This window comes from Urocitellus parryii, chromosome 4 (assembly GCF_045843805.1).
Source record: "Urocitellus parryii isolate mUroPar1 chromosome 4, mUroPar1.hap1, whole genome shotgun sequence".
Classification (NCBI taxonomy): domain Eukaryota; kingdom Metazoa; phylum Chordata; class Mammalia; order Rodentia; family Sciuridae; genus Urocitellus; species Urocitellus parryii.
Window position 1 is genome coordinate 47,877,873 of NC_135534.1, and position 26,526 is coordinate 47,904,398.

The 26,526-nt window shown below is 36.5% G+C and overlaps 1 protein-coding gene across 21 annotated transcripts in view; it reads left to right on the top strand.

Moving 5' to 3' along the window:
* Positions 1–26,526, top strand: part of Sox6 (SRY-box transcription factor 6) — a 570,577-nt gene that overhangs the window by 487,060 nt on the left and 56,991 nt on the right. For 13 of the 21 annotated variants that reach the window (XM_077798166.1, XM_026399004.2, XM_077798165.1 and 10 more), the window contains 2 exons: positions 3,871–4,096; positions 7,445–7,632. In XM_077798166.1, coding sequence (XP_077654292.1) covers positions 3,871–4,096; positions 7,445–7,632 — 414 coding nt within the window. The remainder of the gene's footprint in view (positions 1–3,870; positions 4,097–7,444; positions 7,633–26,526) is intronic. The other 8 variants (XM_026399009.2, XM_077798167.1, XM_026399015.2 and 5 more) reach the window with 1 other exon arrangement.

Sequence of the window (26,526 nt, forward strand, 5' to 3'; positions counted from 1 at the left end):
TCTGTGCAGCTCTCTCTTTGTTACCCTATCTTGCGTATTCTACCTATGTCAGCATCGCCAAACTCTGAACTCTCAGGGATCCTGTTTTCTTCTCTGTAAAATGGAAGTTAGTGTTATGGGTCTTAAATGAGACAGTATATCCTCTGTTTTAAAATGACTCCATAAATGTTGGTGGTAGTGATGATGTTAATATTAGTATAAAGGAAATGGTGTGGTGGTTTTAGCAGTTGGAATTAAAATGTTGACTTCCGTACTGAGAGAAATCCTAATTGAACATACCTAGAGAATTTCTGTTGTCAATCCTGATGGAAGATCCAGGATCAGGCTTCATTTTCCCAGGTTAAACATGTAAAACTCAGGACAAGACTATATAAAACAGTGGTTTGGAGGCATTTAAAATAGGAGGACAGTGGTCCCTGCAAGAAGAGAAACAAGTGAAGGGAGCACTAGACTTGTTCTAGCTTACAGTCTAGAGGGAGTTTCCAGGAAACTGTGGAGGGAACTTGCCAGGATCCCCAAATAGAGAGTTCAGAGTTTAGGTATTCTGACATAGATAGAGTTTGTAAGGTTGGTGCCAAAGGGGAGAGAACTACACAGAAAGAGAATGCTGAGGCTCTACAGAAAATTCCTCTGTATATAATACTGATATGCAAGTACACTCATGTGAGGAAACTACTTGAGGCCAGGGAAAATACCAGAAGGTATCAGACAAAGCAATTGCATGGTTCACAAAGGTCCACTCATAGTTTGCATTCCCAGAGTGCAAACATCTCCTGACATGTAAGTCATCAAGTACAGTTCCCAGAAGGGTATTTGACTCATAGGGAGGCCAAATTCTCTCTAGATTAATGGCTGTTCTGAACCTGCCTAATAAATCTGAAAAGTATACTCAGAAAGGACCAAACTGTTCTGAATCTCAGAACAAAGTCCACAAATATTTAAAGAAATGCATAAATTCTAGCATCTGACAATGGAAAATTCACAATGCACAGCATCTCTTCAATAATTATCAGGCTTGTAAAGAAGCAAGAAAATATGAATGAAGAAGAGAAAATTCAGGCTATTTCAAGCAGATTTCAAAATGATGACAGATAATAAAATTGGCAGGTAAAATAGTAAAAGAAGCTATTATATGACACTTCTAGCTGGACCCAAGTGAGGAAATAGGCAAATCTGTTCTCTAAAGAGTACCTATAAAGCTGGACAAAGTTGACAAAAACTACCATCTCAGCAATCTGGAAATTGACTAAAGGCACATATAATCTGAGGAAACATTTATGCTTCTTACATGTAAGAATAGTAGGAGTGTGTGGAATTTTTGACCTAGGGCTACATTTATTTCCCCTATCTTCAGGCTCAGCACAGAGTTTCTGTCAGGCTAGGGTAGGGTATAAGAACCAACAGAGCTAGGCCACATTAGAAAAGGATTCACTGTATCTGGAGTTGGTAGGTGATACCCATGCCCAGTGACATTGTTGATGGAAATGATAATCATTGTATTATAAGTAATAAATTAGAGCATATTTAAAACCAAAAAGGATGTTATAAACTCCATATGTTCAAGAAGATTAAGGAAAGCATATGAATGATAAGGCAGGATATAGAAAAACCTAAACTGATTGTTTAAAAATGATATTACAGTGTTCAAGATGAAAATACACTGGATGGGATTGGTAACATCTTAGACTTGGCAGAAGAAAAGATTAGTGAACTTGAAGACATAATTACCATCCAAAATGAAACAGAAGAAAGATTGGTCAGTACTTTGAGTCAACTTAAATGCTCTTATATTTGCAATTGGAGCCCCAGAAGGAGGAAGAAAGGACAGGAAGTTATATTTGAGGAAAGAAATAATGGCTGAGTATTTTCCGAAATTGAGAAAAATTCTGAACTCAAATATTTTAGAAGTGCAGTGAACCTTAAATAAAAGAAAAAATGGGGGCTGGGATTGTGGTTCAGAGGTAGAACGATCGCCTAGCATGTGCAAGGCCCCGGGTTCGATCCTCAGCACCACATAAAAATAAATAAATAAAATAAAGATATTGTGTCCAACTATGGCTAAAAAATAAATATTTAAAAACAAATAAAAGAAAAAATGTAGGAAACTAATCAAATGCTTAGCATATAAATTACCATTATTTAAATAGGAGTAAAGGAACTAACTGGTCTAAATATCCTTTGAATTGAGGACATAAAGAAGTAAATTGTAATTAAGTACATCAGATAATTTTGGCATCCATAATACGTATAACTGTTTCTTAAGAACATGTCCCATATCTAAATATAGATTAAAAAAAACATTACAACATAGATGTGACAGAGGGCCTCTTTCTTACCAGGACCAAAAGAAAACAAAGCAAAAACCTAGGACATCGTTACATTATCAAATAAATGAATTATTTTCTCTGGTAGTTTGGTAGAAAGGGGGCCTGAGTTTGGAATTCAGTAAATTAGAATTCAAATTCTTTCATCCACGCATGACCTTGGAGAAGTGATTTTGATCATTCCCATCTCCATTTCCTCATTTGTAAATGTAGAATACCACTGCCTCATGGAGCTATTGGTGGCTAAATGAGGCAGTATATGTGAAATGCTTCAGAGACTACTTGGTATGTTATCACTTCTCTGTGCTCGCTGTTTTTCTTTTTCTCTTTCCAGTTCTCCTTCTCAAGTGGTATTTTCTGGCATCTCTTTTTGTTCCCCTTAATCAGTGGTATTTGTACTGGAAGAGACCTTAGAGATCATTTAGTACGAGACCCTCTTTTTAATGAATGAAGAAAAAGAGCCCCAGTGAGATGCCGTGTTTACCAAGGGAGAGAATGTTCTGTTACCAAATTCTATTTTGTATTTCAAATAAGGTGACATTAAAATCCAGTTCTCTGTGCCTCTCAGAAGCAAAACAGGAGTTAACATTTGCTGATGATTTTATTTTAGAACATAATAATGCAGATCTTAAAACTGAACATTTAAATGAATATGCTCATATTATAACCAAATTTCTAGGATGACAGAAGTGTTGCTACAGGTATTTTATGGCAGGATAAATGAGACAAAATGAAAGCAAGGAGTTTAGCTTTAAAGTTCCTAGCTAAACTAGAGTTACAAGCCAGATAGCGGAATAGTGTGCTCAGTGTAGAGGGAAATGCATCTTAAAATAGACATTCCGTAAATATATGTAGCAAAGAATATAACAAGACATCACTTTAAACATGAAAAATAAATTGCGTATAGCATAGTATGTAAAACATAATTATAATGTATGCTTGATCTTTGCAAAAATTAATTTTAAACATGAATAGAGACCAGAATATAGACCACAAAGAGAGCCCACACCCAGAAAGCCACATAGAAGCCATGGTGTGGCATGTGGCTCTGTGGGCTGGGGCCCAGATCAGAAGAAGACTTTCCATGTTTCCATTTTTAAAGTACTTGCGATTGTTTGATTTAAAATATATATTAAAAAATTAGCTGCAGAGACTATTTATAGTTACAGGAACTTTTCAGAGAGAATAACACAAAAGCACTACAGAGCTACTGAAATTTTAAATAATTCTTTGTAAATGCCCTAGGTTAATTTAGATCTCTGAAAACACATTAGGAAATTAAGCTGTAATGTGAGCTAATTCAGATTTTAATTTGGCAAAAAGAATGATCCAACTACACAGTTAATGTAAATAGAAGCATAACACAGGGAAATTAATGAGGTTTCCTTTCGATGAATCTTCAAGGAGGTAGATAATTAGCTTCTTTTGTTATTATTGTAGGAGAATGTAGCATTGTCTCTGAGGTGTAAAATAACTGTGGCTTACTAAGTGATAATGTGCTTCATTTGTCTTTTTTAAAATAATTATTTATGTTAAACTCTTGCAGGATGAAACAGCAGCACAGCCGCTGAATCTCTCTTCCAGACCCAAGACAGCAGAGCCTGTGAAGTCCCCAACATCTCCCACACAGAGCCTCTTCCCAGCCAGCAAAACCAGCCCCATCAATCTGCCAAACAAAAGCGGCATCCCCAGCCCCCTTGGAGGAAACTTGGGAAGAGGATCCTCTTTAGGTAAATGGAAAAGTCAACACCAGGAAGAGACTTATGAATTAGGTAAAAGAAAGCAAACCTGTTTAGTGATAACTGATCCTCATTTCCAACCTGTTCCTTAAAGATAATCCTCTTTTCTATTGAAACATAGCCCAAGTTAGTATTCTGGGTGATTAAAACTTTTGGAAAAAATTCTAATGTAAATCCCGCTGGAATGGGTTTTTCAGTTGGTGATGACTTAGATCCAGCAACTCATAGACTTAAGAAATTCTGTTTTTGTTCAGTGCTTTCTACCTAAAGTAACTCTCCAAGGGCCTTAGGATCTGGCCTCAATGCTGCCTGTCAAAAGTTTAAACCTTCTTTTGAAATTTTATATTTTCTCTTCAAAATGTATGTGAAATTTACATGTTATTCTTTATTAATTTTGCATTAAAATAAATATAAATTACATATATCAATAACATGTGAAATAACATTGATATCTAGGAAGCTATATCTTGTACTCCTGCATATATTGTCAAATATCTCTAGGAATATTCACACCTCTGTGTGACAACTCTGGAGGAAAAAACATGGGTTTTAGAAATGAGACAGGCTTGCACTGAGAGCCTTTACTGACTAGTGGCCCTAGGAAATTTATTTAATATTTTAAAATTCAGTTTCCTAATCTCTGAAAGGGGAATAATATGCCTCAGTTCATAGGTGGCTATGAGGATTAAAAGAGAAAAATGTATATAAAGTGCCCAGAGCAGTGTCTAGTACCTAGAAGATGTTCAATTTTAAAAGGCTAGAATAAATAATACCTACACATTTACAAATACACAAATAATGAAACAATAAATATGAAAACACCTGTCAATAGGAGAGTGCCAAAAAGCATTAAAATTATTACTGTATTCTTTATAACTCTTAATATTCTAATAAAGATATTAAGACTTGAAAAGGTTAGGGACTAGACCTAGCATTTCTTCACCATGTTACCTTGCTTGTATTATTGAATCCTATAGCCTAAAATTCTCCTTATGCTAGATAGAATAGCATGCAACTATAGCCATTTATAGTTACAAACATTGTTGCTTATTTGATTTCAATAAGGTTGTGAGTTAGGTGATGCATGATTATGATACTTGTCACACAGGTAAGGTAAATTGTGGTTCTTATGGGTAAAATGATTTGCCCACAACACTGTAGCTATTAATTAGCAAAGCCAGAACCAGAATCCAGGTCCCCTTACACATAACTCAGTGCTCTTTTTGTAAACTCATAGTTGAAATATTTGCTTAACTGGGCTGAGACTAAGTAAATCTTTTGATAATGAGACATAAATCTTCCTCATTGAAATTTGGGATATGAGGATCTCTACATCAGCCTATTCTTATTTTGTGTCAGGATGACTTCTTCAGGGATTCAGAGATTTTCACCTCAAGTAAGAGAGAAGTAAATCATTTCCAACATATGAATGTGAAGAACATCCTTTGACTGGATCTTTATTGTTGTGAGATGAGAGAAAAAATTCAACACAAAGATAAATAATAGACCTGACCTTGAAATGGCCCTCCTAGGGGCTGGGGATGTGGCTCAAGTGGTAGCGCGCTCGCCTGGCATGCGTGCGGCCCGGGTTCGATCCTCAGCACCACATACCAACAAAGATGTTGTGTCCGCCGAGAACTAAAAAATAAATAAATATTAAAAATTCTCTCTCTCTCTCTCTCTCTCTCTCTCTCTCTCTCTCTCTCTCTCTCCCCTCTCTCACTCTCTCTTTAAAAAAAAAAAAAAGAAATGGCCCTCCTATAATTCACTTCTTCATTTTTTTTTTTTTTTGGAACACATTTGTTTACTGTACAGATAATTGTGAAGGACAGAGATGACTATTCTTATAGTTCTATACTTAGACTTCAGCAGATGGGCTGAAGCAATAGCACCTGTAGTCTTTGTTGTCCAGATGATATTGGATAGAAATGGTCTTTTTGTCAGAAAAGCCCCAAGACTAAATATGTGTGTGTATGTGTGTGTGTGTGTGTGTGTGTGTGTGTGTGTGTGTGTATTTTAATGTCCTAAAAAGTAACTGATTTGTAAAATTTTCCCATTGATAGCCTTGGGATTTTTTCCAAACTCACACATATGTGTACATTCACTGCACATCCAAGACACATGATGTGAGCGTGATTGTAGTCTGGTTTCCTTTGTCCCTTCCGACTATGTGAGGTGTACACATATACACACACAAACACACATGCCCACATACATGTGCCATGAAAATGCTTAATGTCACTGGGCCTCAAGCAAGTGGACATTAAAATTTGCCACAGCAGCTGAAATCTATCACTCATCAAATAATTGTCCTTTTAAAAAATTTTGTTGTTGTTGTTGTTTCTTTAGTTGTAGTCAGACATAATACCTTTATTTTATTTTTATGTGGTGCTGAGGATTGAACCCAGGGCCCCACACATGCTAGGCAAGCGCTCTACCACTGAGCCACAACCCCAACCCAAATAATTGCCCTTTTTTGTGTAGAATTGGAAAACTTATTCAAAGTATTCATTTTGCTCACAGTAAAATGCAAAATATCAAAGAACATTAGTCAATTTCATTTTGAATCTTTTCCCTCTGTGTTGCATGAAATATAATAAAAGCAAATATTTACTCTCACTTTATTGGAGCCTTTGTATTTACATGAAAACTGTTCCCACACCCGTGGCTTCGCTATCTTGAGGATAGGGAGTGAAGAGCAGTGGGTTCTGGGGGTGGGGTGGGGAGAGGGGGGGCATTCTTCTCTTGGTAAATAACTGAGGCTGCATGATGAGAAGAATGCTTCATTAGCCAGCCAGCAATTGGGGAATGGAGAGCACGGAGAACATTCCTCCCGCCCCCTCGCTCCTGCAGTGGACACACGAACATATACACACAGAGGTCACTAAAGCACACTTGGAGCTTCATGGATTTTTTTGTTTCCTTCTAAAAAAGAAACAGTTTTCCTATAGGGGCACACCAAATATAATAGGGTGCCTGAGTACACATTCCTGCCTTCCCACTACATTCTCCTATTCCCTATCCTCCATACCACACCATACCTGCAGAGAAAGCAAGGCCATATACAGACTGGGGAAACAACTAGAAGAGGTATCTCCCCCAGTAGATACACAATTGGAATCTAGGAACCTTCATCTGTGAGAAAACGGTAGCAAGAACCCATGTAGACTCGAGTGGTGGGCTGTCCTCCAAGGGCTAAAAGGGACTGGCACAGTTTGGTTGCCCTGGCTTTCTGTGTTCTATTCATAGTATTGTATAGCTTTCCCAACAAATATGCCCCTTCCTTATTTAGAAAATGCAGAATTCCACCGGAGAGTGGAGAGTAATTCTTTGTATGAGTTTATCCTCACTAGCCTTTAATAATGCATTCTGTATACACAGATATCCTGTCCAGTCTCAACTCCCCTGCCCTGTTTGGAGATCAGGATACAGTGATGAAAGCCATTCAGGAGGCTCGGAAGATGCGAGAACAGATCCAGCGGGAGCAACAGCAGCAACAGCCCCATGGTGTTGATGGGAAACTGTCTTCCATGAATAACATGGGACTTAACAACTGCAGGAATGAAAAGGTAAAACTGGTTTCTCTCCTTCACTGATTCTGCTAGACCCATTGGCTTACTGTCATCTGTTCTTTCCAGATTCCCAAATATCAACCTTCAGCCCAAATTTGGGGTTCTAGCTTGAGGGCTGTCTTGTATTTTACTCAGATTTGTCATGTGTCCCATTTACTGCTGATTAACAAATACACAACACACGCTTTCCCACACAGTGTGGGACCTGCCTATTGATGTCCTTCTGTCACATTCTGAAATGTATCTTAAAATAAAGTGTATGTATTATGTTATTAGAATAAAAACAGAGTATTGGCATATTAAAAAAAAGAAAGCATATGTGCTCATGATTAAGGCTAATAAGATACAATAACCATTGAAATTAATATTGATTTTCCAATCACACAGGGCAAAAAACAAAACAAAGCGAATTGTAAATTCATTCACTTATCTTTTTGATTCATCAAATAATTTATCCAGTGCCTATTCTGTGATAGACTCTGTGAGTAAATCTTAAAAGTTTTTGCTCTAGGAGAGCTTACATTTGAGCATGGGAACACAGACAATGATGAAATAAGAAATTAAATATGCAGTGTAATGTTAGGAGGTGAATAAATGCCATGAGAGAAACTAGAAGCAAGAGAAGGGTGGTTATTTTAGATGGAGTGGTAATGACTCTCAGAGGAAATGACATAGATTAGAGACCTGAGTGAAGCAATGGTGACTTATGAGGAGCAAAAGGAAGGTTTTTCAGGCAACAAGAACAATAAGCATAGAAGCCAGTGCGGGCAGAGGGATGACAGGGAAGAGTCAGCAGGGGGACGCAAATAAAAAGTGATAGCCCAGACAGAGCATATTAGACCTGGTGGGCCCTGGAAAGGCTTTTCATATTATCCTGAGTGTAATGGGGATCCCTAGACTGGTTATGTTCAGGATGTTGACATTATCTGATTTATATATAAGAGAATGCATCATTGTGCTTTCTGTGGGAAAACAGACTGTAGGAGGTGAAGCATGGAAATAGGCAGAGTAGCTGAGGCTATTCTAGTAGATGGGGTAAAAAATTCTGATTATCTGATAGAATAAAACGTGACTATTTTTTTAAGACACAAAAATACTTTCCCAGTGCTAAGTTATGAGAGTTGTTTTTTTTTTTAAACATGAACTATATGGGTACAAATGAGTAGCATGATGGGCAATGTCTTAGGTAACCGTTTTAGAGTAAGATCTTTAAAAAATATTTCTATTCAAACAAGACTGGGAATATAACTTATGAAGTCAAGGCCAAGAGCCTCTTCCTCATTTCAGTGCTTGCTAATTCTAGCATGTGGCAGAGTCTCCATTCATCTGAATAAAACTTGCAGTTCCTCCAATTCCTAAAAGGATTTTTAAATTTGCACATGAAAAAAAATCAGAAGTATGTGATTCTATGTGCTGCAGGCATTTGAATACATACCCGTAACCAGGGTGTTTATTTTTTAATATGTTTTCTTGTATTTCCTTCTTATAAGATACAGTGATATGAGAGTCTGGAAATGTGGGTGTATTCGTTTCCTCAGGATACTTTGACAAATGACCACAAACTCAGTTGCTTCACACAACAGAAATGTATTTTCTCTCACTTTGGAGAAAATCCAAATGGGATTCCCAAAGTGTGTATGTGATCAAAGCCCTTACACAGATTAGGAAGTTTAGCTCTGAAAGAGTGTTGACTTCTGAAAGCTTAGTAAAGAATTTGGTTTTACCCTCAGTTACCATTGCACTGAGTTACTCATGTTAACATCATGTATATATGTTTCTCTTGTGTTCTTTTAGCATGGATTGTATCCCTACCCTTTTCTTGATAAACTTGAGGGCCTGTTTGCTCTTGGAGACCTCGAATAGCTCCAAGATGCATCACTTATTTGGAGCAAAGACACCCCTTTCTGGGGTGAGGGGCATACCCAGGATTAAACTCAGGAGTACTAGATCACTGAGCCACATCCTCAGCCCTATTTTGTATTTTATTTAGAGACAGGGTCTCACTGAGTTGAGCATTTTGGAACCATGGCAGTGGGCTCACAAGGCAAAGGCCCTCTTTAAGAGCTTCCTAAGTAGGTGGATATGGATAGTGTATGGCTTCAGGACTACAGAGAAAGAAGAAAGCTTCATTCCTAAACATCTTCTGCCACTCTGATATCAGAGATACACAGTCATTTTTTTTGACCAAAGATAGTTTTCTGCTCAATGAAAATACCATGAAATAATAGCAAATTCAATTTTTGTGTAAATAACTGCTTTATGACATAGATAAGTGAAGAGTTTTGGCATGGAATACCAAGTGGAAAATTGGGTGAAAAGCAAGAGAATGGGTACATTTACTATCTCAAACCTTACAGTTTTGCCAAGTGTTAATCCTAAAATTACTTTGAGAAAAGGTCAGTGATTTTTAAAATTCATTATTTTTATTTTTATTTATTTATTTTGAAATGAAAGTTGCATTCTTACTGAAAATTCTAATAATACAGAAAGAGGTATGGTGAAAAGTTAATAATTCTCTTTATCCCATGAAGTTCCATTGATTACTCAGAAATTTTCTTTGAGTAGTAACAATCATTAGTGAGTCAGAAAATTTCTTGGCATAGTCAAGCAAGTGTTAAGGAGTTTAAGGGAGTATATTTGCATTCAGAACAGTTGTCACTGAGTTATCATTTATACACAATGTGCTATTTGGCAAATTGATAAACCTTTCTGAACCTCAATTTCTTCATCTATAAATGAAAGTAATCATTGAAGTTATAATAAAGTAAGATATATGTGATTGTACCTAGCTTAACTCCTGCCACAGAGTAGGTGCTGCCTGGACTTTTTCTCCATACCATTACCTAAATAATAAATGACCCTTGAACATATACAGCAAATTCAGTTATCCTCCCTTATCTGCAAGGGATGTGCCATGGACAATACCAAACCCCATATATACTATATTTTCCCTGTAGACTATGATGAAATTTAATGTAGAAATCAGGCACAGTAAGAGATTAACAACAGTAACCAGTCATAAAATGGAACAATGATAATAATATACTGTAATAAAAGTTATATGAATGTGCTCTCTCTGAAAATATTATACTTACCCTTCTTTTTGCAATGATGTGAGATGATATAATGACTATATGATGAGATGAAATAAAGAGAAGGGTATAGGCATTTTTAGGGTTCTATATAAGGGTTACTTGAACACAAGCACTGTGTACCTGGCTTGCAGATCTAATAATGGAGATGGCTATTAAGTGACTGATAGACAGGTAGCATTACAGCATAGCATGGATACACTGAACAAAGGAATAATTCAAGTCCTGAAATGATTCAAATCTATGATGAGATTTCATCATAGAACCCAGAATTGTGTGCAATTTAAAACTTATGAATTGTTTATTTCTGGAATTTCTTATTTAAGATTTTCACACCATGGTTGACTGCAGGTAACTAAAAATCTGGAAAGCAAAACTGCAAATAAGGAGGGGATTTTTTTTTCTTTTTTATCATTCATTTCTTTATTTTTATTTTTTTAGTCATACATGACAGTAGAATGCATTTTGATATATAATACATACATGGAATGTACATACATCAATCATATTGTCTATTCTATTCTGCTGCCCTTCCTATCCTCCCTACTCCTCCCCTCCTCTCCCATCCTTTCTCTCTATCCAATCTAATGTGACACACTTCTTTTTTTTCTTTTTCTCATCACAACATCATGTATGTATTCTGTATAACAATGAGGTTCTCCTTCCATCTTCCGTGCAACTCCCCTTCTCCCTCTTTTTCCCTCCCACCTCTCTTCCCTATTTAGTGGTGGTCTTCTTCTCATGCTCTTCCTCCCTATCCCATTTTGTTAGTGTATGTTTCTTTTCATCTGTAAAGATTTTCTTATGCACAAACTGAAGAGGATGTTCAGTTCTTCTTGATACCCAATTTCTTCATGGTGGTCAGGACATTGGGACTTTGCTTAACTAATTCCTCTGATGTCCTCCTGGCCTAGATGTGTTTCCCTACCCTCCCTGCTTTTTTTTTTTTTTTTTTCCGTAAACTTGAGGGCATACTTGTCCTTGAAGACCTTGAGTAGCTCCATGGCACATCTCTTATATGGGGCAAAGTTACATATACCTTTAAAATCATATCCCATATGTACTTTTTATACTTGGTGACACTATTATAATAAATACCATTAACCTCAAACAACAAAAATCTGTTTCTTGCTGTTCCATAGGCCATATGTCCAAGATCAGGCTGATGGCATGGTCAAGTTCTTGTGAGGGTCCTTTTCTTGGCTTGCCAATGGCCACTATCTCACTATATCTTCACATGAAGGTTGCCTCATCTTCTTAGGCACTAATCCCATCATCATCACCTCATCTAGTCCTAATCACTTCTGAAAGACCCACCTCCAACTACCATCGAATTAGGGATTAGAACTTCAACATATGGAATCTGAAAAGACAAAGAAATTCAGTCAATAGCACCAAATATTTTTGAGTTTGTATCATCAATTGGTGTTGAAGTTCAAATGTAAACACTATTAACTTCAAATTCTGCAGATTAATTTTAAGTTTTTCTCATTGACTGTTCTTAATTCATTTTGGAGGAAGAAGTCTTAAGATTAGAAATGATATAACATTATTTTGCTTTGGAAGACATGGAACAAAGATGAGGGATTAGGTTAGCATTAAAAAGATCCAAATTTGACCTAAAATTTATGCTGAATATTACTGAGCCCCTGAAAGTAAATTGCAGAGTAGTTTCTCCAGAACCAAGAAATCCTGGGAGTCATTGACTCAGTAGATAACTGTACTGGGCTTGATTTTAGGAAACTAGAAAAGTTCATTATATTAAGGGATATTGTGTTCCTGAGCCTCCCTTCACACATTCTCCCTCCTGAATAATGTCACTGTTCTGAACATACATTTTGTGATTCTGTAGGTTTTGTTTAGTATGCATAGTGTAGATATCAATCCTTCCTTATTAGGTTAGTTGTGGTTAGAAGAATAAATTAAGAACATTACTTTAGGACCCCTGTGATGGTATCTTTGGATCTCTTATGATTAAAATACCCATCTTAATTCATGAGATTCCATGGGGGCACTGTGTCTTTTCCTGAGAACTAGATTTTCTTTTGAGTCAAAAGAATAAGTATATGATGTGCAATAAAGACTAGAAAATGGATTGTGACAAATTCAGTTTGTCTTTAAAATTGGCCACCTTGGAATTATTATCTCAGTTTCCTTAAATGTAAAAACCCATAAATTAGATTTATGAATTTGTTTTTTGTAATCCATAATACAGTTTTAGATAGTTTTTTAGTGTGGCTGTCATAAAGCCTCATAATTTATTAAGCTTACTTCTCTCTCTTAGAAAGGAATGTGGACATTCTTTACAAGAGAATGTGACCCACACTTGGGTTCCCTGGGAAGCAGGCCATGAGATGGACATTAGTGGCAGGCTTGTTTGGGAGTGCTTTAGGGGTTTCCACCTATGGCAGGGAGACTACCAAAGCAGGACTGGGCAGAGAGAGAGTTTGTGCTTTGGTAAAGTTTCAACTAAGGTCTCAACTCGGGCAACCCTTTGGCCATTCAGAATCGTGTCAATGGGGTGAGAGGGTGAGCTTTTGTATACTTGTTTCAGCCAGTGCTTGGATGAGAACTACCCTGGGAAGAAGACATGACCTTGGGTGAGGTGACTGTCTTCAGTTAAGGCAATGCCAAAGAGGGCCGACAGCTGAGGGCTAACTACCAAGAACAGATGGAATAAATCTTCCAGTTCTGAAGGGGGATCTGGGCAGTTCATTGCAGTGACCACTGTTGCATGTTACATTTGGTAACATGAGATATGTATGAGACAGATTTGTACCGTATCATCAGTGTGGGCTGACATTTACTACCCAGGCACAGGAAGGCTGTGTCTTTATACCACATATAGGCTCACTTATGTGTCCACATATATACATAATTACCCATGGTGTGTTTCACTTTATTGGGCAAATCCTTGTTTGGGCTCTTTAAAATAAAACATTGTTGACTTGATCGGCTAGAACGGCACCAATGGAGTTGTTCTGGTTGGCTGTGTTATGAGATATTTAGGGTCTGTTAAATATATAGATTGTGGGGACAATAGACTGTAACAGCGCCTTAGGAGCTGTTATGCTCCATCATTTTAACATAACCTCTGTGCATGTCCTGCCAGCAGAAGTCTGAGTTACTGCCCTGGTTTTAGCTTTCCGCACCAACACCACCAGCCTTCTCCATCCCTAAGTATCAGTGCAATTAGATCATATGATATGTTAATTGCTTACCAAATTTTGTTGTTTTGACATCTTTCTATAGAGAATATTTTAGTTGTGACAATACACAGCAGAATATTAATCAGCTGCTTCTGAATGTCCTCAGAGCTAAGCTAAGGGCATCTAGATAAAAAGAGAGGGTGAGATAGGGTTGGGCCTTCTTAGTTAACTGATCTGATTGAAGTGTGTTCTGTATCTTTTCTGACCTTGATATTTGAATGCCGACTCTGCAATTGGTTAGAGCAACTTTTGTGCGTTAAGTATTATGTGCCAGCAGGTTACGTACCAATCGCAGCTGTTCATAAATAAGCAGATGACCCGTGTATATCCATGTGGCCTGAGCTGCTATTCCCCTCATCTTCTGAGAATTGCTTGAGAAAATGCTTGACCTCACTAGATGTCAAAATGAACTATTGTGGACACAACTATCACACTTTACCTGCTGCCCAAGTATATGGGTGGGATTAAACTACAGAGTGGAAGAATTGGAGAGAACATCACATTTGATCTGGTGCAATTGCTTCCACTTACATTTGGGAAAACTGAGATCTATTGAAAGAAAATGACTTACCCACAGTTATAGTGGATTCATGACAGAGAAGGAATTAAATCTCAGCATTCTTAATTTCTAGGTAATAGTATTTCCATTTATAGAACAGTATTAAATTCCATGATATCTTTAAACCTGTTATCTAGAATGTAGTTTTTACATTGGTGATTTTTAACCTTTCATGGAATGAAGCAAGGAATAAGCACAGGCTGTGAAGCAGAAAAGTGCTAAGTTTCCTGCTTTCTATATCCTTATCATTTCTGTACATTTTTCACTTTCTGTCTGGATAGGCATTCTTCCCTGCCACGATGTACCCTGGTTCTGGCTCTGGAAAGATAATAGTCAGGAAACAGAAGGTTGAATTATGCCCATACAGACAAAGGAACAAAGGAAGAGGCTAGGTCAGGAGCAGCAGGAGAACGAGAGGTCATCTAGTAGATTAAAGAGAACATGGATTCTAGTGGTGGTGCACTCCTGTAATCCAGTGGCTTTGGAGGCTGAGGCAGGAGGATCACGAGTTCAAAGCCAACCTCAGCAAAAGCAAGATGCTAAGAAATTCAGTGAGATCCTCTCCCTAAATGAAATACAAAATAGAGCTGGGGATGTGGCTCAGTGGTTGAGTGCCCCAGAGTTCTATCACCAGTACTCAAAAAAAAAAAAAAAAAAAAAAGAGGAAGAACATGGATTTTGAAGTTGATCAATTTGGGTCTCAGTTCTCCCTGTGCTTTTTTCTTACTGTGTTACCCAACCTTTTTTCTTACTGAATTACCCAACCTGTCTGAGTTCAATGACCATATCTATAAAATGGAGGTAATTATCCTTTCCTTGGAGGGTTGTTTTAAGGAAAAGTTATATACAGTGTACATGCCTTGCCCAAGAAATGCTCAACTAACATAAATTTGTTTCTTACTTTATCATCTGTCCAGTGACAAATAGGTCAACTTGTTCTTTAGAACCACAATGTTGTAAGACAGAGCTAAGGCTAGTAAAATGGTAACATACAGTTTCATACAAAGCCAACATATGTGTTTTTCTTTTTCATTCTTAGAGTATCTTGTATATATTAGCTACCTGCTAGGATATGGCATGTGGTAATAATGTTTAAATATGATTATGTTAAAGTGCTAGGGAGCCTTTGTCCCTACTAATTTAATGTTTTATTTAATATAATTCCACAAAAGCATAATCCAGTGTGATTTTTTAAAAATACTTAAAGCCTGATGCTTGTTATCAACATGTATTTATCATGCCAAATGGTATTTTTTCAATCAAGTAAAATAGGAAAATAATTATCCAATCATTGCGAAACATTGTAAACTTGTTCTTATTTAGTTGAAAAGCTGTTGTTCAGTTTTTACAAGTGTAGATTCTTGCTCCTCACCCATATTTATTAAATATCAGAATAGTGCATCAGTATTATACTGATGTAACACTGCCCCCTCTTATTAGAAAAGAAAAACATACTGGATATCTTCAGCTTCTCATCGTCAATTGCCATAGCTCCTTGTTATTTATACAATTGATTCAGATATTCATTGTTGCATGACAGGATAAGTTTAGACAGAAGATCAATATAGCTGTACAACAATAAATGAAAGGGGCTTGTGAGCAAATTATTTAGCAACGTGTGTTTGGAATGAATGAGCTCTTTATACAGCTCACAGAGTAGTTAGCTTTTGTTGTTTTCAAAGATATACATAGTACTAATTAATCAGGGTTATCATTTTTATGAGCAGTTGACAAACATGTTCACTTGCAGTGCTTATCTATGTCAGTCTCTTTCCAAGATGACAATAATGGGTGTTGTGAGGAATGTGGAGCATATTAGAAGTTGTACAGCAAGGGACAAATTCTAATTTTTAATCCTCATTTGCAAATCAGAGCAGTAGTCAGTTTTAACAATCTGTGTAGTACTTGACAAGGCAGATTTTTGTAGTGCTTCTATGCTTCAAAACTATAATTACATATATTATCTCTCTTAAAGCTTTCCAAATCCAGGGATGTAGGTAGGATTGCTATTCCTGTTTCACAGATGAGGAAACCAAGACCAGCTCTTGATCACTTCACTCCAGCATTCCCTCTCTCCATCATCTCATTTGTCCCCTACAACTCTATGAGATTGATAGAGCAATTTTACTTAAAATCTAAGCCAAGAAACACATCTGAGTTCCAAACATCAATTTTAATGAAGTGAATGTTAAAATCATGAGCTAAAGAAGTCTACCTAGACATATGTGCTTCCTGCATATTTCTTTGAAATGAATAGCTATGCTTATACTTGTGATAGTGTTTTTCTAAAAGAACATATACAGATCAAAAATGCTATAAAGTTAGGAAAAAAGCAATGTAAGTTTTATTAATGTTGGATTTTGCATTTGAACCAATAATATTGGGCAGCTATGCTGTCTAGTCTGTGGGCTCCTGGCTGAATGTAATCATTAAGTTCTTTTTATTTCTATTGTCAGGGCTACTTGATTGGTTGCCTAGCTACTAGATTAAGGCCTAATTCATTAAAAAAAAAAAAAAAAACCACAACAACAATAAACTTGTTTGGCTCTTCTTTGCATTTTAAACGAAGGAATGGTAAGAATTTATACAGGTTAACAAGGTTCAAGATACTTTTTAAGGATAGAGGTGGGGGTGGGCACAAACATGAAAGTTTTAGGTGTTTTTGTTGTGTGTGTGTGCTTGAGACAGGGTCTCTCTGTGTTGCCCAGGCTGACCTTCAACTTGTGATTCTCTTGCTTCAGCCTTTAGAGAAGTTGGGGTTACAGGCATGTACCAGCACATCCAGTCTAAAATTTTAGTTATGTTTACAAGTGTTTTGAGTCAAATGCCACATCCAGTTAATATATCTCCCAGGGAAAGGGTTAAAATTCAATAATTCTACATACATTTTCTGGAAGTTGTTGGTTTGGGTACATATGGAACATATTTACTAATTACAAGCATTTTATGGACCTAACCTCCCACTATGGCAGGTACTTTGTAATTTTTCCTTCTCCTGGATATAATTTTTTCATCTTTCTAAACAGTTGTTTTCAACATTCTTGGTCTTAAAAATTATTAAAGTCCCTAAACAGTTTTGATTTATGTGGTATATATCTAGTAACATTTATCATTGCATATACTAGATATTAAAACTGAAAATAAGAGGATTTGTTTTAAATAACAATAATAGATACATTAGATATTTATATAGATAATATCATTGAATATTCACTATATATTTCAAAATGATAAAACAAAAGGATAGCTTTGTTTTACTTTTTTAATTTTTTGGTTCCAGGGATTGAGCCCAGGAGTGCTTAACCACTCATCTACATCCCCAGCTCTTTTTATTTTTTATTTTGAGACAGGCTTTTGCTGAGTTCCTTAGGGCCTCACTAAATTTCTGAGGTTGGCCTCAAACTTGTGATCCTCCCATTTCAGCCTCCTGAGTTGCTGGGATTATAGGCATGTGACACCATGGCCAGCATTTTGTTTTACATTTAAAAAATCTTTTTAATGTTTGGCTTATTAGAAAACAGCTAGAATCTTGTATCTGCTTTGGTGTTCTAATTTTTTCATTGCCATTTAGCTGCATGAGTACCATTTTACACTCAAGAAAGAAAAGGAATGAAAGGGCAAATGATGTCTCAGTATTATTGTGATAATAGTTTTGGTTTAGTGGAAGCTTTCAAAGTGTATTTAGACTGTTGGGGGGCCTTCTTTGAATATGTGCTGTTCTAGATCATATTATACATATACCTGCATTAACATGTTAATTGCATTCTCCTTAATTTAAAAAAGTCTTCACTGTTCAAACATTGTTATGTTTAGAAATAACTAGAGGTTTTATTCTACTTGAAGTAAGGAAAAAAGCAATTAATAATTGCCTTGATGAAAAACAGATTTTGAGTGGTTTGAGGTGATACCTGTAATATAAAAACAATAAAAACATGAAAACTAAATAGGCGAGATGGTGGGAAAGAAAAATTAATGGCAGGACAATAAGGTAAATATTGTAAAGGTAAAGGCACAAAAATTCTTGTCATTCATATTTGCTTAATTGCTAACAAGGGGTCACAGACTTGATTGTGAGCTTCCTGGTAACCAAGTTAAATGGAAATATATTACAATATCAGCAGTATTTCTACTACATATAAAAAATAGCTTCTCAAGAGAAACCTGGATTTTCTCCTATGAGTCCTCATAAAACTTGAGACAAACCTGAGAAAGTTCCTCAGTATTCAGTTGGAGAACTATAATAATTTTGCAGGACTGTTTCTTAACAAAGCTTTTACCTATCTTTTGGATCAATTTTTACTTAGCTTTTTTTTTGGCCTTAGTTTAGGTAATGTGGCTGATACTGCATTTTTTTATGCTCTATCCCATGGAGATACGTTTTTTTCAATTCCATTTCATTTTTTATTATGTATTTACTACACATTGAACATATGTAGTGGAAAGTTCATCAATGTTCAATCCTGGCTTTATCACTTATAAAGTTAATATCTCAGCCTCCGTTTCCACATATGTAAAAATGTCAGGATTTGAGAGCTAAATGTTTCTGTATCCAACCTCCTACTAAATTATATCATATACATATTAGGCATTTAATTAAATGTTTCCTCCCTTCCTTCTACTTTCTTCCTTTCTTCTATCTCCCTCCGTCCCTCCCCTCATGCTTCTCCCTTTCCTTCCTATTTAAGATTATCCTAGAAATAGTCATAGTTTCTAAGTACAGGGATTGTTGTGATTATGTGATAGAGTAAACCATATGAGGGGTCTTGTCCCATACTGACACATAATTGGTTGAAAGTCAGGCTAAAACAGTTCTTTGCCAGGGATACTGTAAACTTTTATCTTTTTAGATGATTGTGAGCCACTGAAGGTGTCTGTGGATTAGGCACATTTAATACGAAATACAGTTTAAGAAGAATCCAAGTACTGATCCAGGGAGACCCTTATAGAGAGGCGTGAAAGAGTGAAAAGACCATGTGTTTTAGACTCAGAGTAACCTGGATTTCAGGTTTTGCCTCTGTGACTTGCTAACTCTGTGACCTTGCTGAGCCCAGGGGTGATTAGCTGTGATTAATTATACTTAGTTCCCTTAGCTGTTGGAGGATTAATAAACAAACTGTAGCCTGTTCCCTTCTCATTTGTAGGATTTCCAAGACCTTTTCTGTAGGTAGAACTGTATTTTAAATTTATTGTTTTTGTTCTTTTGTTTTGTTGTTGTTGTTGTTTTGGTACTGGTGATTGAACCCAGGTGCGCTGAACCACTGAGCCATATCCCCCGCCCATTTTATATTCTTTATATTGAGATAAAATCTTTCTATTTGCTTAGGGCCTCACTAAATTACCGAGGCTGGCCTTGAACTCATGATCCTCCTGCCTCAGCCTCCCAGGCTGCTGGGATTACAGGCATGTGCCATCACACCTGGTTTCCATTTGAAATTTATTTAAACCCACCTTAGACCTTTTTGCTTTCCTACCCTTGCTGAGCACAGAACCTGTAAACTTTTCTAGTAGATACGCAAAGTGTATATATCACAAACTTAATATCAAATAACTTAACACGGTATTGTCCCACATAAAGAAATTGATAAATTATTCATGAAAAAACGTTCAACCTCCAAATTAGTTTGGTTTCTATTAGGTGGACTTTAGAATCCACTTGATGTTGCAAACAATTTTTAAATATTTAAGTTGCAAGGAAAAAATCTACATATATGTTGTTAGGAATTTCCAGTTTTTTTAAATAAACATCAAAGAAAAAAATATATAGTTATGATTATCATCAAAACAAAATATTAGGCCTGAAGTGTTTTTGAAGATAAGACTAAGACTGTTTAAATGACAAATCATATTTTTTAAAGCCCAATAAAACTTGAACATTTAAAGTTGGATTCAGTTTTAAATACAACCTTGTGAAGGCTGAGTAGATTCTAAACTATTTTCCTGTTTTCACTAAGCCCCTTGAGATAATACAAAAGGCTCCTAAGTCTAACAAAATCTAAATTTTGATGTTTAGATTTCTCAGAAAACCATAAGCTTCCACTTGAAAATCTGCTGTTTTACTGCCTGTCCATCTTTGAACAGTAGATTTGCCTGGATTCCCTATGCTAGGAGGAAGGTGCTCCCTTCAAAGCTGGGTGAACTTTCTTCAAATTTCAATGTCTCATTTCATGGGTGTTGGCTTCCATAGGTTCTGAAGATTTTCCTCTGAGATCTTTGCCCTTAGAACTAGGAACCTAATGTCTGATCTGTCCATAGATTTCTGGGGGACTCTGCAAAAATGTCTTAATTAGTTTCTTTTCTTACAGAATCATAGGTTGACTGCATTTTCCCTAGTCCAGTGATGACAGATCTTTTCCTCTCAGAGGTGTAAATTAGGAACCTTTTCATTTTTATGGAAGTAAAAACGTGTAAGTTTAGCATTTTTCTCACAGAAACACCATTACCCAGAACTTCTTTAAGCCATCACACTATAAGAATAGTTACATTAGAACTAAAAGAGTCTTTCCAGATCATTTTGTACAGCCCCTCATTTTATAGATGAGGAAACTGAAGCAGAGGGACATGTAGCAATTGTTTACATCCAACTATAAGGTATTAATGAGACTGGGACCAGACCCCCTTCTTCCTGGCATGCCATCCTGTGTGCTTTCCAGATTCCAAGCCAATGTTCAGGTGGTCCTAAGATGATTATGGTGGTGACTGTGAAGTATCATATGGTCACAAAGTGCTAAATTCACTTCTAGTGGTGCTGATTTTGTTATATATTATAATCTTTGCCATAATGATGCTGCATTTTGTGATATGTTGTATATGATAACTTGACTGATCAGAATATATGATTAAATGGAACACTGGTTTTCCAGGCATGCCTAGTACATAGTAGGTACTTGACATAATATTAACTGATTTAAGTTGATGCCTATAATAGAATTTTCTATTCTTTTATTTTATATGAAATTTTACTTTCTGATAATTCCATTTTTTAAAAAGACTTACCTGTCTTTCTAGCAGTTGATGAGGTAGACAATATAATCACTCTTTACTTAAGAAAGCTTAGTTGCCAGTTGCAAACTTATCAGGGGAGTTAATTGCTTGCAGAATATTTTTTTATGTTTGTCAATTATTCTCCATTCTAATAGCCCTCCTTCCACCTAGAATTTTTTATTATTCCCCTTGTAGAAATGAGGATGAGGTTCTAAGAGCTCAAACCATTTGCTAACATGTACACAGTTAGTGTTCAAGTTGAGGCTCTGCAGAGGTCACTGTTTTCAAATCCTACATTGTTTCCACAGTAGCTGATGAACTTCACTTTCATCCCAAATGCCAGTCTCTGCCTATGTGTCCTGGTGAATGCTGAATATGGCTCCACATGAGTGTATTGTGTGCATGTGAGTGAACCATGTGTTGTGTATCTCTGTGCAGGTTTACGTGTGTCTTTTTCATTGTGTGTGAGTCTGTCTGGGTGTGTGGCTCCACTTCTGTGTTTTTGTGGGGTTGTCTGTCCATGCATCTGTTTATATCTTTGGGAATGGGTTCCTGCTCTTGGTCTAACTGTGTGCATCTGTGTCTGTGCATTTGTTCATGTCTGTGTGTGTTGGTGTTTCAGTCTGAATGTGTCTATCTGTGAGTATGTGTATCTGTAGGTATGTCTGTAGATCCTTGTCTGTGTTATTGTCCAAATCCATGTGTCAGTCTATCTGTCTGTGTCTGTTGACCTGGGAGTGGATGACTGCATCTGTATGTAAGTCCCTGGGTCTGTGTTCTACTCTTGAAAATGGCAGATATTTCTATACTTGATTATTTTTCATTTTCTGCTGGAAGGCCTATGAAGGCTTATGAAGAATAAACATGAAAAGTCTGCACATGGTTGTACCTTATGCACTCTTTCCTTCACTGTTTCCCTCTCAACATTGTCTTGAATCTTGAATCTGATTGTCAGCAATATGTCATTGGTAGCACTCTGACAGAGGTTCGCTTTTAGTTAAGATCAATTGCAGTGGTGACATTTGCAACCAAGATTAGAATTTCCCAAAGTACTATCTTCCCATTATGGATTGAAATACTTGCTTATATTTTTGGTAGAACCCTGATTTGCCCTTTATGTCTTTTTTTATATAAATGATAAATGATGTCAACAGCATTGGTTCTGAGAAAAAAAAAAACACAAAGAGTGCCTTTAATAATGCATTGCCCAGTATCATTAGTTTCCCTTTTTAGCTATAAGATTCCCTCTAGTTCTCATCAAAGAAAATCACTCTAAATTATTCTCTTATTGACAATCAATATAATTTTTATGAAAAGAGAAACCATGACTTTTGGGTCCTCTTGCATATGTTGATAGTAATATATCAACATTAAAATTAATCTCAATTTTCCATCTGTAAAATGGGAACAATTTAAAGAAATACTTTGGTGAACTCCAACATTAAATATATATATATATATATATATATATATATATATATATATATATATATATATATATCATTGGTTTTATTAAGACTTTTCTATTCTGTTAAGAACATGATTCCGGGCTGGGGATGTGGCTCAAGCCGTAGCGCGCTCGCTGGCATGCGTGCGGCCCGGGTTCGATCCTCAGCACCACATACAAACAAAGATGTTGTGTCCGCCGAGAACTAAAAGATAAATATTAAAAAATTCTCTCTCTCTCTCTCTCTCTCTCTCTCTCTCTCTCTCTCTCTCTCTCTCTCCCACTCTCTCTTTAAAAGAAAAAAAAAAAGAACATGAGTCCTCTGATCTTAGTAACATTCCTTCATGAGAGATTGGTAGCAAGTGTAATCTTTCTCACTCTAAGACCACTGATTTCAGTGCCATAAAATGATTTCCTCAGGTCTATGCAAATATCAGGAATGGAAGAAGGAATGGAATCCTGTTAAGTCAGCCATACCTAGGTCTAAACCTTAGCATAGCAGATTAATTAATGATCCTTTCACCTCAACAACACCTGTAGCACTAGCTGTCACGTAGGGCCTGTTACTTACTTTCAAGTGCCTTTGTTTACTCACTGGGAAGTGAAAATGATGATTACACCACACAAACTTTTGGGAAAGATTAAATAAAATAACATGTGAAGCAAGCTGAATGCAAATAAAGATTCTTCTGGCTTCTTTGTGTTGTTTGTACCCGTAAGTACATCTTGGGAGTTATGTTGGAAATGCTCATTATCTGACATATGGAGTTTGTGTTAGATGCTTGACTTTCAGAGAACTATCGACTCGTCTCTTTCTGTCCTACACTCTGATCTGGGGGACAGGATAGATACATAAAAGGGAACCTGACAGCACAGAAACCAAGTAGCAAATGTGAGAAACAAGTTGTAAGAGCAGTTAAGCTCATGAAGACAAAGGATGCCCTGCTGATCATGACTGGCAAGGTGGAAAGAAAGGTGCTGGGGAACAGGAAGGGCTTGAAATGCCCCAAAGAAAGGACAAACAAAGTATGCAGATGAGTGTCCAGGTGAGGCCCCAGCACAAGTGTGGATGAGGCATGTGTCCTCTCATCTGGGGAATAATGGCCTTTGGACAGTTCTAACAGGGAAAGAGCAGGCTCTGAGGGAGAGGAAAGCAGCATTCAGGTAACAGAAGCCTTAAGTCCCAGGCTGAGAAATTTGACACAGACTTGGTGTGTGTGTGTGTGTGTGTGTGTGTGTGTGTGTGTGTAAGATGCAGAGAATGAATAATAATGATGGAAGGGGTGGTGACTGAAGTAAATTGAGTGTATTTTGCCACACAGATAAACTTGCAGAAAGTCAACTTGTTACACAGAAACTATAGAAATGATTGATAATTGATTCTCTATCAGTGGGAGAAACTTTAGGGATACTGGATTGTAAATACAAATGAAATTTTGAAATAACTAACAATTTGTAGGCATTTTTGATTGACAAATAGTTTTATACAAAACTCTCCTTGATTTTTCCCCCAAAAATGTGAAATAATATTATTATTTGTTGTTGTTGTTAGCTCCCATTAGAAATTAAAAACAAAAACACTGAGAATTCATGAAGGAAAGTCTGGGTTCAAATACTAGCTCTTCGCTATATAAAGTCTGTGCTTTCTACTGTACCACATTGTAGGTTACTATTATCAATAACTTCAATAATTTCAATAACTCTTTTCTGTTCCTCTACACTGAGTCTGAAACGCTCAGGCATTCATTATTCATTGATTGCACACTTATGATTAGAGACTAGATTTTTGGAAGTAGTAGTTACTCTTGTGTGGATAAAAAATTATTTTCACCTGAGTCTTTCTGTACTTTGAGGCCTTCATCAGGCAGAAGAAATTTGAGGGTTACTTCTTAGTGGGCATTGGAAGAACTTTGAAGTTTCTTTAAGCCATCACTAGTTGCTTTGCCTCACTGAGACTTTCTCTTCTTTCTTCTATTAGAGAAGTTGTGGGTTCATTGCTCTCAGCTGTACTTCTCTGTCTCTGTCTCCTTATATGTATGAAGATTTATTATTCTCTTTCTTCCTTCTTGTTCTCTCTTTTCTTTTCTTCTCCCCCTTCCTCCCTTCCTCTTTCCTTTTCTTGTCATTACTATCCTATAGCTTACTGTAGTTAGGGAGCAGTTTCTGACCACTGATAATTTTTCTCTGAACTGTTCCAGTTGAAAGAGGTAGCTACTGTTCCTAGAGTCTTCAGTAGTGGAGCTCTAGCCTGTAAGACATCCTTCTCCCTTAGCAGTCACAGGAGCTCCTGGGTGCACAGCTCCTGTGAGAGGGCCTCTGAAACTGCATAGGAATCACCATTCATGAAGGAGACAGCACAGGCATTAAGAGACATCCAGTGCAAATTCATTCAGAATCTAATACTCATTTTATTTATTTATGGCTACACAGAAAAGTCTTAGACTTTAATAGCTTCAGAAAGTTAATTTTATAAAACAAATACTGACTTGTAAAGCTTTGGAAGCAAGATAGACCCTAAGCTTCCTGATTTCATGACCTCTACCTAAAACTGAGTTAAGTCTCATGAATTCAGTCATGCAAAGTTAAAAGGAATTCAGCCTGGATTTTGAATCTAGAAACCTGTTTTCTAGGTTATTATCTGTGGGATCTTGTGGGGGAAACCTCTAATCTTACTGTGCTTCAGTATATACTGTGTAATCAATAGATTATGCTTTACATAGGAGATATAGAAAAGACTTTATAGTTTATATAATGTTGATAGTCACCATGGTTGAACATGGGCCAAATTTTGATGTGTGGAGCAGGGGATCCCTGTAGATGACTTGGCTTGGAAGGGAAAATTTATGCTATGTGCCATCTTCTCTTGTGTCATTGAATCATATGACTCAAAGCTGTATTAGGCCAGCAGCACAAATATGTAGCCTGTCCTCACTACTTTTCCATGAATAAGACAATTTTTTAGTTTATCATCTTTGTGGGTAGTAAGGAAAGGAGAGTTTATAGAAAGAAGAAATGAAGTCTTATTTCAAGTAAATCAGATCTGTTGTTCCCAAGATCTTTGGAATTTAAGCAGGCATTTCTCAAAGAAATGGCAGAGGTCTGAGAATTTGAGAAACATAGGTGGATTTCCTGATCAACACAATACAATGAGATCAAAAATTGAGATAATGAATTTCACGTGACTTTGTAAATGGTTTTCCAGAATCATTTTCTCAAACTCTAATATTAAAAGATAACTTAATGAGATAAAAAATTACCTAAAACAATGTATGTTTTAGAGAATATTAAATATTGATATATCTTCAAGTATAAGCCATAGTAAAGGATGAAGTTTACAGTTAAATCAGCTTATCCAGAAGGTAAAGTATATGACCATGAAGTTTAAAAAAATTGAGAGTGCAAATATGAACACTTCAGACACAGTAACTGGTCTTCAAGGGAAAACTAATATTTCAAACCAAGTAGTGCCTGAGTAGATTTTATTAAGACTTGTTTATTTTGTCTGAGCGTTCTAATAATCTAGCCCTTTATGTTGGATTATCAATAAGAGACCACAGTCCACAACCTGAAGCCTTATTTAAATGGCAGGTTTTAACATGCAGG